The sequence below is a fragment of the Oratosquilla oratoria genome, chromosome 23, assembly GCF_046742065.1.
Source record: "Oratosquilla oratoria isolate Oo_2021 chromosome 23, ASM4674206v1, whole genome shotgun sequence".
Lineage (NCBI taxonomy): Eukaryota > Metazoa > Arthropoda > Malacostraca > Stomatopoda > Squillidae > Oratosquilla > Oratosquilla oratoria.
The window spans coordinates 6,749,864-6,766,296 of NC_134799.1; the positions used below are offsets into that span (position 1 = coordinate 6,749,864).

Sequence of the window (16,433 nt, forward strand, 5' to 3'; positions counted from 1 at the left end):
ATACACAGATCACAAAACTGCTGTTCTTAATAATTTGTCAAATTCTATACTCCACCCAACTCCCCCAGATAACAACTCTGCGAAGTCGTTCCTGAAACCAGTTGCACTGGCATGCCTACATTTAGGTCATAACCCTGCATTAGAACAATACATCTAAGTCTCAATCCAACACCAACCACTACTTGTGTGGATGTTAGGGCCAAGGACATAAACTCACTTTGGGAATTGGTGGTGTTTTATGTCCTGGGCCAATTTCTGAAGTGGGTTGTCCTGGCCCCAAATGTCTGCACGAGTGGCAGTTGGCGAGTGTTGGATTAATCTCTTCCATACGAGTCAAATATTCGCTTGCACATAAGGTTGCCTGATGTACGATAATGCATCATAATATGTGCAGTACAAAATACTAAATTACTGCTGTTATACTTGTTCCCTTTCACCCTGAATAAATATAACATTACAGAAAATGGGATCAAGCCTGTTCACAGAATAAGGAGGGCACTGAGCTACAGCTACAAAATAAATATAATCAGGAACCCAACACCAGCATCCTTATATACCCTACTTGCAGCTCATGGCACATACATAGGTGTCATCATATTCCAAAGGTTAAGAGACCTAGGTGTACCAAAACATAATTGACTTGGGAGTGCATCAGTTAACTAAAATATAACCACTACATGGAAGATGCAAAGCATGCTACACTGCCCTTCATTTCCCTAAGACAACACAAAAACTTTTCATTGACCTGTGGGCTGAGGTTGGTGTCCTGGGGGCAGTGGATTGTAGAGAAACCGTAATTTGCATATCAAGAAAAGGAAAAGGTATTATGCATGAATATATTTTCAGCATTATCATTTATTGGCAGGTAGTTATTGTTGTATTCCATAAAATCTTTAGATTTACAAGGTCTGAAAATACTATATTAGTAATGACACATACCCTAAAAATGTTGAGTAACAAGTGCTTTACTATAAAAGAACTTTTTTTTTTATGGGAACCAATGAAATTGTTATTATGTTTTGATGTTTTATTAAGAATATATTTTATAGTCTAGACTAAAAGATACAATGTTTCTTAGATTTATTTATTATTTTCCTTGTTTGAAATATAATTTTTTAAATACTACATTATCCAAGTCCATTATGTAAAATGATGTGATTTTCTACTTTCAAGCAACACTATCAACAGAATGTAAGTATCTACTGTACTGTGAGTCTGTGGTATTGAATGAAAAAAAATATTGGAATTGATGCTTTAGTCTTGTTGGAAAATAATCATTTTAATCTCATTTTTGTGAGATGAACATGTTGGTGACTATTACATACATTGTTTCATAAGAAATATTATTAGGTAACACTGTTCTAGTAGAAGCTGGATGAAAATGAAGTTTATGTATATACTTTTTTTTTATTATAAAAAGAAAGGGTTTTCCATATGTGTAGCGATTGTTTTCATACACAGGTTTCTTTAAGCTAAAATCATGTTGTTTTAAATATCTCATGGCAGGGGAAGTATTGATAGTGGAGAATGTTTCCTTATAAAAAAAAAATTATTTGTGAATAGACAGGGACAAATAATGATGGAAATATACACATCATTGCTATGTTTTGGAGAGATACCAAACTGGTTTTGGATAGGTATTTAGCTTTGACTTGACCACCCTCATTATAAGGAGGAACAAGGCTTTTTGGAACATGTATGATTGTAAAGTAAAAGGTGGACCCATAAACCTTGGGAACTGTGAGTCTCCTGCAAGAGAGACCTGGAATTGATTGATTTATCTGTTATTTATTTATTGTTGTTATTATTTTTTAACAGAAACTTTACTTCAACTCCTCTGAAAGGGACAGTGGCACCTCCACTGGAGGAGACTGTTCCCAATGTTGATCCAAAAGTAGCAAAGAAAAAGAAAAGAAGCAGCATTCTTCCTGCAAAATCATCTGTAAGTATTGTATCTTTGATTTACTGTTTTGGAGAACATTTGTAGTTACTACTAAAACAAGATTAGGATTATATTCATAAACTTCTTATGATCATGTTCCAAATATTATTCTTAAATTCGCTATTTCTCCAGGTGGGATGGGTGGACGTATGGTAAATTGGTAGGGAATAAACCAGCCTCAGATTTTGGGCCCTTCTATGGACTTGCCTTATTCAGTGCATTTGACCCAAGCAGTATGGTGGAGGAGAGGAAAGTCCTTCATTTCCAAGCTGACAAAGAAGGTTTATTTCTTATGTGGGTGTGTGCTTTGACTCAGCCTTCTCCATGTAAAGGGTATAGGGCTTTTAGTATATATGTATATGAAAGTGGTAAATTGATGCAGCCCGAAGGAATTTCTCCCCGTCTTCTCCTTTTATGCATGGGGGGACGGAGAAGGGGGGGTCGCCGATTTAATGAAGCGGCCTTGCTGTGGATGTGCTGTGTCTTGCGACACTGCTTCTGACCCAGGGCAGTGGACAAGGTGCAGGGATGACCCGTCATCCAGGAGGTGCTAAGATAAGAGGGAGGGTGGAGGGGTGTGAAGTGTATTCAGGGATGGAATGGGTGGGAATGATTTTATGCCTTTTCCTTTTTGGCTACCTCCCTTGTAAGGGGGAAAAAGCCTTGGTATATGTATGTAAATACATACATATACCAAGGCTTTCTCCCCCTTACAAGGGAGGTAGCCAAAAAGGAAAAGGCATAAAATCATTCCCACCCATTTCATCCCTGAATACACTCCACACCCCTCCACCCTCCCTCTTATCTTAGCACCTCCTGGATGACAGGTCATCCCTGCACCTTGTCCACTGCAGGAACAACAGACAAAACAAAGAAATTACAATGTATATATGTTCAGTGATGAATTATTCATGCTCTGGATGGACCCCTAATCTCACTAAGACACACCACAACACCCTACAGACCATACAAAACAAAACCCCAAAGACACACACTGCACAAATACAAGATCAACAGACCATTTACACCATAAAAGGAAAGTCCTTAAAGTTAAGGATTTCCTTGACATGAGAGAATGGTTTTGTATGGATGACTCTGTGATACTGGGTGATGGGGAGGGGGGTTAGGGAGTACAAATGAATGATATTTTGATGCAGCCCAAAGGGATTTCCCGTTGTCTCTTTTTCTGCATGAGGAGACAGGGAGGGGGGGGTTGCGGATTAAATGAAGCTCCCTTGCTATGGATGTGCTGTGTCTTATTGCATTGCTTCTGACCCAGGGCAGTGGGCGAGATGCAAGGATGACCCATCATCCAGGAGGAGCCAAGAAAAGAGGGAGGGGTGGTGAATGAAGTGGAATATGTGTGGATGAAATGGGTGGGAGTGGATTTATGCTTTTTTACTTTGGCTGTCTCCCTTGTAAAGGGGAAAAAGCCCTTGGTATGTGTATGTATTATTATTATTTTTTATTATTAATATATATATATATATATTTATTTGTTTGTTTGTTTTTTTACATATAATTGAAGAGTGGAAAGACCTCAAATGAAACTACTTTAAGCAAAAGAAGTCACCGATGGCGTCCAGGTACCAGAGCTCTTCGTGAGATTCGACATTACCAAAAGTCCACAAACCTTCTCATCAGAAAACTTTCTTTTAGTAGGCTTGTAAGGGAAGTTGTACAACAGTTTTGTGACAAAGATAAAAGCTTAAGGTAAGGAATCCTCTCCAGCACTATGCTAAATCTTGTCTAACAGATGTTGCTATTCCTGGATGTATTTACCTAGTTGTATTATATGGGATGGGAGCTATGCTCATGGTGACCCGTCTTTGTATCTTTCAGCATCAAGTTTTTTCTTAACGTCTTGAATAGTGTTTGCACACACTGTTCCTTTATCTAAGTTATTCCAGGTATCCAGCACTCTGTGTGGGAAGCTATTCTTTTTCCGATCTCTTCTATAGTTATCCTTTTTTAGTTTCTTTTCATGACCTCTTGTTTTTCCATTGTCATTTTTTAGTAAATCATTCCTATCAAGGATTTCCATTCCTTTCATGATTCTAAATATAGTCAGTAGATCACCTCTTTCTCTTCTCTGCTCCAGTGTTGTTAGTTCCAATTTCGATAATCTTTGTATGTTAATTTGGAAAGAGCTGGTGCCAACTTTGTCATTGCTCTCTGTATTCTTTCTAGTTTCCTTATATTCTTTTTAATACTGGGTGACCATAGTGTTGCTGTGTATTCCAGTTTTGGTCTAATCAATGTAACTAATATTTTTTTAATCATTTCTTCATCCAAGTAATCAAATGCCACTTTCATTGACCTTAATAGGTTGAAGGTTTCTGCGACTATTGTGTTTATATGTTTATCCGGTGTCATGTCTTTGCTGATTATTACTCCAAGGTCCCTTTCTGAGTGCACTTTTTTAATTTCTTCTTCACTAATTTTATAATTTTTTGAAATTGTGTTTTTACTTTTTCTAAACTCCATTATGCTACACTTCTTGATATTGAAGTTCACTTCCCACTTTTGAGTCCATTTCCAGATTATGTCCAGGTCTGATTGTAATGAATCACAGTCCTCTTCTGTTCTTACTTTCTTCAATATTTTTGCGTCATCTGCGAAGAAATTCATATAACATTCAATTCCGTCATCCATGTCATTTATGTATATGGCAAACATGACTGGAGCCAACACTGACCCTTGTGGAACACCACTTATCCTTTCTTCCCTTTTTGAGTATTTGTCTCTAATTACTACCCTCATTTTTTTCCCAGTCAGGAAGTCTTCCATCCATTCTAATAGTTTACCTGTGATGCCACCTATTGATTCTAATTTTCTTATATCTTGTGTGGTATTTTGTCAAATGCCTTTTGTAGGTCTAGATAGGCACAGTCTGCCCTCCTCCGAACCTGCCACAAATGCAGTGTCGTCCGCAAACAACAGCTGGCTCACACACCATCCTTGCACATTTTATGACTCCCTCCTTGAACCATCCCCATTCCTCCTCCACACCTAGCTCTACTCTATCCTTCACTCCCTCCCACTCGTTCAGCTTCTTCTTGTACTCCTTTTCCTTTTCATTTAAAGAGTTCACTCTAAGCACCTCCCTACCTTTTGTCCCTTTCCTCTTTCTCCATTTATCCTCCACTCTCAACTTACCTTCCACCAAAAAATGATCTAATATTCCCCCACCCTCTCCCCTTAGCACATGTACATCCTTAACTCTTCCTATCATAATCCTATTTACCACTACATAATCCATTAACCCCTTCCATACGGTGCCGCACACGTAGGCGTCATGGGGAGCGAGTGTATTCGCGAGGCTGCCATATCGGCGTCTTGATTATATTTATTGTAGTCGCCCCTCCATAATGACATTCTTTCTAATTCTTTTGTAATCGCATTTTCTATGGTTATCAAAATTCACGGGTGAAGAGAGAACTATCGATATAAGCGGTGACTATATTTTATAATGCGAGTATTATTACGACACGTCGTACGGCTGGCATTGGCTGCTGCCACCGAGATCTAAGTCCATGACGCCTACGTGTGCGGCACCGTATGGAAGGGGTTAACACTCTATCTACCACCCTTCCATCCACCACCCTCTCCCATGTGTACTTATGCTTGACTTTCTTCCGAAACACTGTATTTGCTATCATCAACTCTCTTTCTAGACACATTTCCACCATCAACTCTCCACTACGATTCTTTCCTGGAACTCCACATTTCCCAACCACTCCATCAATTGGACCATTTCCTACCCTAGTTATATTTTATGGGAAGGGAGCTATGCTCATGGTGACCCATCTTTGTATCTTTCAGCATCTAGTTCTTAATTTTTTTTTTTTTTTACTCTCTCTCCAGGTATCTTCTATAACTATACTTTTTTAGTTTCTTTTCATTTCCTCTTGTTTTTCTTTTATCCCACATCTGTCAATCTTCTGTGTCAAGGACTTTATCCCACATCTTCTCTGTCAATCTTCTCTGTCAAGGACTTTCATGCCTTTCATGATTCTGTAAATGGCCAGTAGATCTCTTTCTCTTTGTTCCAGGGTTGGTAGTTCCAGTTGAGACAGTCTTTGTATGTCAGTTTTGAAAGTGTTGGTGCCATCTCTGTTGTTGCTTTTAGGATTCTAATTTCTTTATATTCTTTTTTGTGGTGGGTGTCCATAGTGTTGCAGCATACTTCAATCTTGTTCTTATCAGTGTGACTAATATTTTCCTTACCATAATCTTGTCCAAGTAGTTAAAGGTCACCTTTATTGACTTTAGTGAATTGTAGGTTTCTCCGACTATTTTGTTAATATGCTTGTCTGGTGACATGTCTTTGCTGATAATTACTCCTAAGTCCCTTTCCGAGCTAACTTTTTTTACTTTCTTTGTATCAATTTTATGTTGCCCTGATATTCTATTTTTAATTTTTCCAAACTCCATTACACTACATTTCTTGATGTTGAAGTTCACTTCCCACTTTTGGCTCCATTCCCAGACTTTGTCCAGGTCTTTCTGTAGTGATTCAGTCTTTTTCTGTACCTATTTTCTTTAGTAGTTTTGTGTCATCTGCAAAGAAGTTCATATAACATTCTACACCTTCATCCATGTCATTTATATATATGGCAAACATTATTGGAGCTAATACAGAACCTTGTGGGACTCCACTTGTTTCTTCCCAGGTTGACTTTTTGTCTCTGCCATCCTCATTTTTCTCCCGTACAAGAAATCTTCCATCCATTTCAATAACTTTCCTTGTACACCTGTTATTTTGAGTTTTCTTAGTAGCTTTTTGTGTGGTACTTTATCAAATGCCTTTTGTAAATCTAGGAAAGCACAATCAGCCCATCCATCCCTTTCTTGCATTATGTCTATTAGCCTCAAGTAAAAAAAAAAAAAAAAAAAAAAAAATTAGTGGCACATGATCTTTGTCTAAAGCCAAGTTGTTTTAGATTCAGTATATTATTTTCTTCCAGATGTTTAATCCATCTACTTTTAATAATTTTTTCACATATGTTAGCTATTGTGCTTGTAAGGGAGACCGTCTATAGTTTGTTAGGTCTTCCTTATCTCCCCCTTTATATATTGGTACAATGTTTTCATTTTTCCAAACTTGTGGTACCTTTCCTTCTTTGAGTGAGCACTCTATCTTATATATTTTGTCCGTTAGTTCATCTATACATTCTTTTAGTATCCAATTTGCAATTCCATCTGGACTGTGAGATTTTCTGACATCAAGGTTTACTATTTGGTCCCGTATTTCCTTGTGTCACAATTATTTCTTTCATTGGGAGGGATCTTTCTGTCCTTCATCCCAATTTTATGTATTTTCAAGTGCGAATACAGATTTGAAATATTTGTCATTTCAGCCATTTCTACATCTATATATTCCTCATTCCCTAGATGCAGTTTCACTATTTCTTGTTTATTTTTTAATTTACCATTTACATACCTGTTGAATTGTTTAGGTTGTTCCTTACACGTGTCTATTGTCTTTTTCGTAGTTTCTTTTTTTCTTCCCTGTGTATTTTTACATATTTCTTAGTTTGATATATATTTGCCACTTACCTGGTATGTGTTTGTAATTTACCTAGTTGTATCTTATGGGAAGGGGAGATATGCTCGTGGTGTCTTGTCTTTGTATCTTGCAATATCTAGTTTGCTCTTAAATTTGTGTATAGTTTTTGCATACCCTATTGTTTTATCCTTTTCTCTCTCTCTTTCTCTCCAGGTCTTTTCTATAACTCTAGCAAGGACTTCTGTGTCTTTCATTATTCTGTAGATGGTCAGCAGATTGCCTCTTTCTCTTCTTTGTTCCAAAGTGTGGCAATTTCAATTTAGCCAGTCTCTTCTCATATGACAGATTTGAAAGTGTTGAGGCCATTTTCATGGCTGCACTCTGGATTCATTCAATTTTCTTTATATATTTTTTTTTTGTACTGGGTGCCAAGTGTTGCAGCATAAGTCTCAGCCTTATTAGTGTGACTAGTACTTTTTTGTTTTTTTTTAACTATTTCTTGTCTAGATAGATAAAAGCCATCTTTATTGATCTTAGCAAGTTGTAATATTCTCCAACACTTTTGTATATCTGTTTACCAGGGGACATGTCATTTGAGATAATTACTTCCAGGTCTTTTTTAGATCCCACTTTCTTTATTTCCTTTGTTCCCATTTTATATGGTCTTTTTCTTTTTTCTTCCTCCTGAACTCCATTATGCTGCATTTCTTAATGATGAAGTCCACATCCCACTTCTGGCTCCATTTCCAAACCTTGTTTAGGCCTCTGTTGTGATTCACAAACCATTTCAATATTCACTATCCTCAACAATTTAACATCATCTGCAAAGAAGCTCATTTAACAATCCACATCTTCATCCATGTCATTCACATAAATAGTAAACATTATTAGAGCCAATACTGATCCCTGTGGAACTCCAATAATCACCTCCTCCCAAGCTGAACTCTTCTCTGAGCACTATTCATATTTTTCTTTCATGCAAGAAATCCTCCATCCAACTTAGTAATTTACTTTGTATCCCACATATGTTTTCCATTTTATATATATATATATATATATATATATATATATATATGACGTAAGCGGAGTAGGAAACACAGGAGTCTTAGTCTTGAGTTTATCCTGACTAGTTTTGCAGGTGTGCTTTGAAAAAGCACATCTGCAAAACTAGTCAGGAATAAACTCAAGACTAAGACTCCTGTGTTTCCTACTGTGCTTACGTCAACCTGTCAGAATGTCTCAATATGTATATATATAAAATTTTGTGTGTCAGAGTTTTGTTCCTTGTATGATGGCATTGTTTATCTTGTGTTGTTTGAGTGTTTGTGTTTGTATTTTTTTCATGATGATGCCATATATTTTGTAATAATACAATTGTAATATGTTGATGTGTGTGTGTTGGAGGCTGCTGCACGGGTTGGGGGACAGTTGGAAGAGGATTAGGAGGAGGGGGAGGTTGAGGGGAGAAGGGAGGGCAAGGTTTGGGATGTGGATGAGGATGCAGGCTGGAGGTGGAGAGGCCAGTGTGAGCTCAGGGGTGGGCATGAGGAACGTCTCCTTGTAAGGAGGAAAAAGCCTTTGGTATATGTATGTATGTAATTGTTGTACAAGTGAGGTTGGCCCAGTTTTTGCAGAAATTACATTGAATTGAGCCCTTTGTCTGATGGCATGAGGTGATGGGTTTAGAGCATGACGGACATTATAATTTGTGGTGGGTCCAGGGTTGCTCTCTACATCTACAGCTGATAGGAGAAGAGGGATGATTGCCAGAGAATTATCCTTCGAGGTGGAAAAATTGTGTAAGTGTACTTTTGGGTAAGGGTTTTGATACTTGCCCAAGACACCCAAAGCTGCTCCAAGGGATGTGTGCCATCCTCCAGGATAGTAAGGGTTTTTTGTGACAATTTAGTCCCCAGGCTTTTCTGGGGTTGGAGTGTGGTCCCATGATGTAGATGCCATCACACAAGGATCTGTAAGGATGATGAAGCCCTTGATATATATATATATATATATATATATATATATATATTAGGGCTGGGCAGGATCCGAGTTCTTAAGTATTCGCGGATCCGAGTACTTGGCCAGGCGGATCCGCGGGATTCGGATCCGGATCCGAGTACTTCCTTCAGCACGGAGAACTGGCAGCGCGAGTCCACGGATTCGTTTGGGAGCGGGATCCGACTGACATCCTCTGTCGGATCCCAGTCGCGCGGTATTCGCCTGGCATTGGTAATCGCCACAGCTACATCTACTCGAGTCCACACCAACTAGGCGAATCCCACTCAAGAGGAACACCAAGGAATCTCTATCTGACTGCTGAATTATCTCTGACTGCTGAAGTATTTTGTCCACTATAATACGTCAGTTATGCACACAGATTTATATTTGTTACATATTTACTGCTGTACAAAAAAGTTTGCATTAGTTATATTACGGTTCAGTGGAGTGCGCGGCACTATTTATACCCTCTGCTGTGACGTCACAGCGCATCAGCCAATCAGTCTCCGAAGAATTTGAGATGCCGATGGCAATACTGAAATTGTATGCCATGCATCGCTAGCCGAAAATAATAGTTTATTTCTATTGTAATTTCATTTGCAACATATGACTTTGTAACTAATTAATGATAATATCAAGTATGGTATAAATGTAATGCTTCGTATAGATAGTGGTCATAACGAATTTTGGCTCCACAGGGAAAATAGATCTTTGAGTAATCGTTTGTACTCGTCTCAGCGGATCCGAGTACCAACATCTGGTACTCGGGTCCCTCCTGCCTTGTCGGATCCGGTGGATTCGGGTCCAGTACTCGGATCCCGCCCAGCCCTAATATATATATATTATTATTATTTTTTTTTTTTTTTTTTTTTTTTTTGTAAAAAGATACATCTCAAGTCTTATTTTTTCAGAATTCAGAAACTTGCCCTTGAGTGTCTTCAGGAGGCAGCGGAGGCATACCTGATAGGACTACTGGAATCTGCAAACTTGTGTGCTATTCATGCCCGCAGGGTCACACTGTACCCAAATGACATTCGTTTGGTTCGCAAAATTAGAGGGGATTACATATAGTGATGATAACTTTGGAACTTATGGAATTAAGTTATTGTTACTTTTTTAACCTTGTGGTTTCTAACTATCTACATAAGGCATCTCTGTCCCTCCAGTATTATTTATTTATTTTTTATTTTATTTTATTTTTTTTATTTTTTTTTTTTAGCTACTTTTTTTATACAAAGTACAAGTGTTTTATTTGTCCATGTACCTGCTTTTTTTTGTATAAACAAAGTAAGTTTTTAGATTTTCTACTTACACATTAGCCCTGACATGTGTGGGAGTTAGGTGACAGACCACCATGAATTTGGAAGTTCTATGAATAATTTCCAAACTTTAACTAAGAATTAACTAGAACATGCCTAAATTAACTTGCACTGTCAAAATAGCTGAAATATTAAAAAAAAACACACACACACACACACTTGATGTGGAACTACCCCACCTTTGAAAAAATATGAATATGTGAATCTGCAAATGTGGAACCCACAATTATAAGGGTCGCCTAGACATACCAAAAGAAGAGTGTGGCTGAGCCAAAGCAGACCTTTTTTATACACATTAAACCTATTTGATGCCCCTCCCATCTTGGTATCTCTTGGATGAAAGGTCATTACTCTCCCCAACCACACTGCTCATATCAAAGGCAATGTAGCGAGACTGTGCTTTTATGGCTGGGCCTTACAGTTGGAGCTGGTTGACCCCCCTTGTCCACACAAAATTATTCACAGAGGAAAGAACATTACTTTATGCTGCATTATCCTATCCTCTAATCTCTCATAACTTTTGCTTTATCTTTACTGCTTCACAGCCATTCACTTCATTTTTAAACTTGTTCTCAGATTGACTCAATTTTCTGTCGTTCATTTGTGTGTCTGTATGTCTGTCTGTATTTCCTCATTCATCTTTTCCATTTGCTCAGACCACCTCAACACGATTTAATCTACCCTAACTAACTACCCTCCTTTCACCTGTTTTCAGCCTCCCATGTACATATCTCTGTCCATCTTCATAACACTCACCATACTTCTCAAACATGTTCATGCTTTTCCATTCTGTCCCTCTGAAACTCAGTCTGTTCCATATAACCTTTTCTAGGAACATACTTCTTATAACACTTTTCATTCTGCTCCAGCCTCTTACCCTCCAAATTAATTTTCAACCTGCCAACATCACACATCTTTCCAAATTCAATCACCAACTGCTTCAGTCTCCTTAGAATAAGTTACAAATTCAGTGTCACCCATTTCCCACCATTTTCACTCACCAATTCCAAACACACTTGCAGTCACCTCCCTCTCCACACCATCTGAATGCATGTTGAACAACCTGAGCAACATCATACAACCCTGATACAGCCCTACTTTATCTCAGACCATTCTCTCCACTGCCAAACCTCATGCATGCCGTAAGTACTCTTGTAAAAACTTGACTGCTTTCAACAAACTATCCCCTCCATCATACATCTGCAACACTACAGTGCCTCCATCAATCCTGTCATATCCTTTCTTGTGGATGAAGGGTCATCCCTGTCCCCTCTTACAAAAAATAGAGAGGACAAGAAGAAATTCCTTCAGGCTGTCTCAGTTCATAGTCCATTGATAACCATTCTCCACTTGCACCTATCTCAAGCCTTCTTCCTTTCCTGCTCAACAGACATTCCCCTTTTACTAAAGGCTCCCTTCACCCCATCCATTAATCTCATTCTTGGTCTTCCCCTCAAGTTAACTCCATCCACCTCTTCCTTCCACACTCTTGAACCTTCCACCTCCATGATACTTCTCAAAATCCTTATTTTATTTTAGTGAAAAGAAATGCAATTGGTGGCCATAGATTTTCAAGCAAGGGAGGGAGCCAGAGTAATGGTTTGATTGATTGAAACTAGTCCATGTAGGACAGATTTTAATTTATGAGGTCAACCATCCCAAAAATCAATATATATATATATGTTTATATATATGTATATTACATAGTATGATGAATGGTAATTAAGATTTATGGAACTAGTGTTAACTTTGTAGGAAAATATAATGTTTATAATAAAATTCCGAATGCTAACGGAGTTATCGTTTCATATCACATCTGATCCTTGTGCGGTTGAGGAGGCAGGGGAAATCCCACAATGGTGTCCCCATGCATACCTTGGAAGGTGACTTAATGGGATGAAGGGATTGGACTAGGAATCCCCTCCTAAATTTTTCTCATACAAATAATCAAGGGAAAGAGGGCCTAGGAGGACTCTTTTCCTAGTTATAGGGTCTTTGAATGTACATGGATGTGGTACAGATAAGAACAAAAGGGAAGAGATTGGTAACATATTTATGAGAAGAAAGGTGGATGTATTACCACTGAATGAAATGAAATCAGGAAAGGCAAGTAAGAAAAATCAGTATGTTTAAAGAATGAAGTGCACAAAAACTGTGGGATGAGGGTGGAAGAGAACAGGAGAAACTGAATGGTGGAATGAAGAGGTGGGGACAGCTCAAGCATAGAGGAATGGTTAAAAAAAAATATGGGTGAGCATATGAAAGTAAAGAGGATGGAAGCAAAATGTAAGGTGAGGGGGGCTAAGAGGAGAGTGGATGTATTTACCTTAACAGGAAAGGAGTATTGCTCACAGGGTCCTGTTTCCTACTCTCCAATTTATCATGGCTTCAAAATAAGTAGTGTGAGTATTTGATGGAGAATTGTAAGACTATATAGGAGTGATGGGACTAAATATCCTGCTCTCTTTAACCCTATACTATGAGAGGTCAAGGCATAAGAGGGTCCGGGAGATTTCCAACCAGAACCCTAAGATTTGGGTCATTAAGGGTTGATTCACACTATCGGTCCGGTCGCGGTCCGCTCTCGGTTCTGAGGTATTCACACGTACGGTCTGCTCTCGCTCCCGTCATCGCCCCTCCCTCGACACCAGTAGAAGTCTTACCATCCGTTATGAAGGATGTGTGACTTTTCTGACGCTGAGTTGGCAATAATCGCTATTGCACTTGATGAAGAAGAAGGAAAACAAAATAGAAAAAGAAAGAGATTGTGGGTTCATCCTATGTTGCAAGATAGGAAGACTGAAGGAGAATTTCATACTCTGCATTTCCACAGTGGACATTAGGCTATTGTATGGAATTTCTTACCTTCACAACCCAGCTGCCTGCTTATTTCAACACAGCTTCTTCTTTTCGCCACGTTATCACTGTAGTGTAGCGAAGTCAGGTCATACATCTCTGGTTTACCTTATGACTAATTCTATTAGCATTTCATCTGAATCCACAAAATTAAAGTAAGTTTTGTAGGTTATATTTTATTCAGTTGGTGCTTATGTATATCCTCGCTGTATGCATTGTCATTGTATCAGTGATAAATAAAAAGAAAACGTATTTTTATCATTTTTCTAACTTAATCATGATCCCATTGTGGTGTTTTCTTTGGATTATCCATGGTTTGGTAGGAGAGAAGGTAACACTACTTGCTTATATGAAGGCTGAATCTCGACTGGAGTGGAGCAGGACTGTGGCAACTGAGTTCACACTGGTGCTCACGGTCCGCTTACGGTCCAGTAAAAATATCTTTTGACGGAACCGTGACTGGAGCGAGAGCGCCAGTGTGAATGCTTCCACTGAAATTAATGAGACAATATTGGACCGGACCGAGAGCGGAGCGCGACCGGACCGATAGTGTGAATCAAGCCTAAATGTGCATGGGTGTGGTACAGATGAGATTAAAAGGAAAAAGATATGTAGATTAAAGATGGATGTGTTGGTATTAAGTGAAACTAAGTTGAAAGGGAGGGAAGATTTTGAGTCTGGGAGTGAAGATGAGAGAGAAGGGTAGCTCTGGTAGGAAGTGATGAGAAAGGAAAGTGTGGAGTGGAAAGAAGTATCTTAAAAGTTAATGTGGATGAAACTGGGATGGGAGATGTGGGTTTTTGAAGGTGCATATGGGCCTGGTAGTTAGAACAGTAGAGGAAGGAAGATTTAAACAAGTGCCTAGTAGTACTGTGAGATCTCAATGCTAGAGTAGGGGATGAACCTATAGCTTGAGTGGAAGGGAAGTATGGAGTGCCAGGTAGAAATCTTAGTGGAGATGTGTTTAGAAAGTTGATAGCTATTTTAGAAAAAAAAAATTGAGCACAAGTACACGTGGGAAAGGGTGGTTGATAAGGCATTAATGGACTATGTAGTGGTATCCAAAGGCAGGATAGGAAAAATTTTGGATGTCAATGTTCTTAGGGGAGAGAGTGGGAGGAATATCAGATCATTCTTTGGTGGAAGGTAAATTGAGAGTGGAGAAAGAGGAAAAGGATGGAAAGTGCGTAGAGTGTTTGAGAAGGAAAATGAGTACCAAAAGATGAGAGAAGTGTGGGAGGTAGTAAAGGATAGAGTAGAGGTAAAAGTGGACGAGGAATGGGAGATGTCGCATCTTTAGCATGAATATATGTGTCACACCCTTACATGAATAAAGTTTCCTGTTTATATTTTTAAGACAACTTGCATGAATATGATAGGTTGTTATCGTCACTTGTGGAAAGAAATTTTGTATATATTTCATATGTACATGTGTATATTAAAATGTGTTATAAAGTAAACCAGTGCGCAGTACCCATCTGTTGGGGCACACTTTGAATACATTCTGTCAGATGATGCCAAGCTCAGAAAATGTTACATAATTTGGCACAAAAACATGTTCTTTCCCATTGGTAGCTGAACTACCTAGTTTAAGTATGTATCAACATCCAGGAAACATGATCACCCATTCCTGGGCTATATAAGGCTGGGCAGAGAACCAGAACAGAGACCTAAGCAGAGATAGAAGTGAAAACTTAGGGTGGAGAGAATATAAGAAGCAGACCCCCAGTTCATCTAAAAACTATGTAGAAATTTTTCTACATTCGTCAATTTCAACAACTCAATTAAGCAAGTTCTTTGGACCTCTACAATTGCACTACATAATTTTCAAGTACATAGCTCATGAATTGCAATCTCCATGCGAAGTGCAACCTTCGCTTTTCCAAATTACTTCGGACATTTCCAAACTATTACTAGACTAAAGCTAAGTACAATTCTACACATGCTCTCTCTTTTGCTATTATTTCTCCACTTCAAGATGCCAACCTATGATCTATGTGTTCCCCAACATCCAGAAGTGTCTCCCTTTACCACCATAGGTTATCACACATCGGTCTCTCTGCAAGTTACTTATTTATTCCGAGACATCAAGACTGTTACAGAGGATTGATGTTGGATGCGTCTTCTACCACTTAAATCAAGACTGCCTACCACAACCTGGTAATGGATTTAACACTCATAATTCACGTAACATCTATATGTTGATGCTTGATGTATATAGATATTTTTTCTTATTCTATGTCCATTTATGTTGTTTGGAAAGAAGTTAACAGGAAGGGGAGGTGAGTAAGGCAGAGAAGAAAAGGTTAAAGGTGCAGTAGGCAGATGTTTGTGGGAGTGGAGGCAGAAAGAGTAGGATGGGTAGAGTATTTTAGAGAGCTGTTGAATGTGAAGGAGGATAGGGATTGATGATGGCAATGGGAGGCACTAAGTGATGGGAGAGGAAAATGTAAGAAAAGATGTACAAGTAGTTTTGAAAAATTATGGGAGCAGGTAAGGCACATGGATTGGATGGGTGTCATATGGAATGTCTGAAGAAGGGAGGTACACTAATAATGGACTGGCTAGTGAGGTCATTTAATGTATGTCTAAGGGAGGGGAGAAGAGTGCCAGAGAATTGGAGGAGTGTCTATATAATTCTGCTATACAAAGGAAAAGAGGACATGTGATTGTAGTAGTTTTAGAGGGATCAGTTTGTTGAGTATAGGTGGAAAGGCTTTTGGGAGGGTCTTACGAGTAGTTTAGAGGATTAGGAGAGAAACAGAGTAATCGGTGAGGAGAAGCATGGTTTTAGGAAAGGTAGAAG

At 38.6% G+C, this 16,433-nt stretch overlaps 1 protein-coding gene across 4 annotated transcripts in view; it reads left to right on the forward strand.

The window, feature by feature from the left end:
- The window catches only part of LOC143037932 (histone H3.3C-like), a 28,335-nt gene extending 14,654 nt beyond the window's left edge, over positions 1–13,681 (forward strand). For 2 of the 4 annotated variants that reach the window (XM_076206614.1, XM_076206615.1), the window contains 3 exons: positions 1,819–1,942; positions 3,471–3,655; positions 10,364–13,680. In XM_076206614.1, coding sequence (XP_076062729.1) covers positions 1,819–1,942; positions 3,471–3,655; positions 10,364–10,523 — 469 coding nt within the window. In that variant the 3' untranslated portion in view covers positions 10,524–13,680. Of the gene's footprint in view, positions 1–1,173; positions 1,192–1,818; positions 1,943–3,470; positions 3,656–10,363 lie in introns of all 4 variants that reach the window. The other 2 variants (XM_076206612.1, XM_076206613.1) reach the window with 2 other exon arrangements.
- The last annotated feature ends 2,752 nt before the right edge of the window (positions 13,682–16,433 follow it).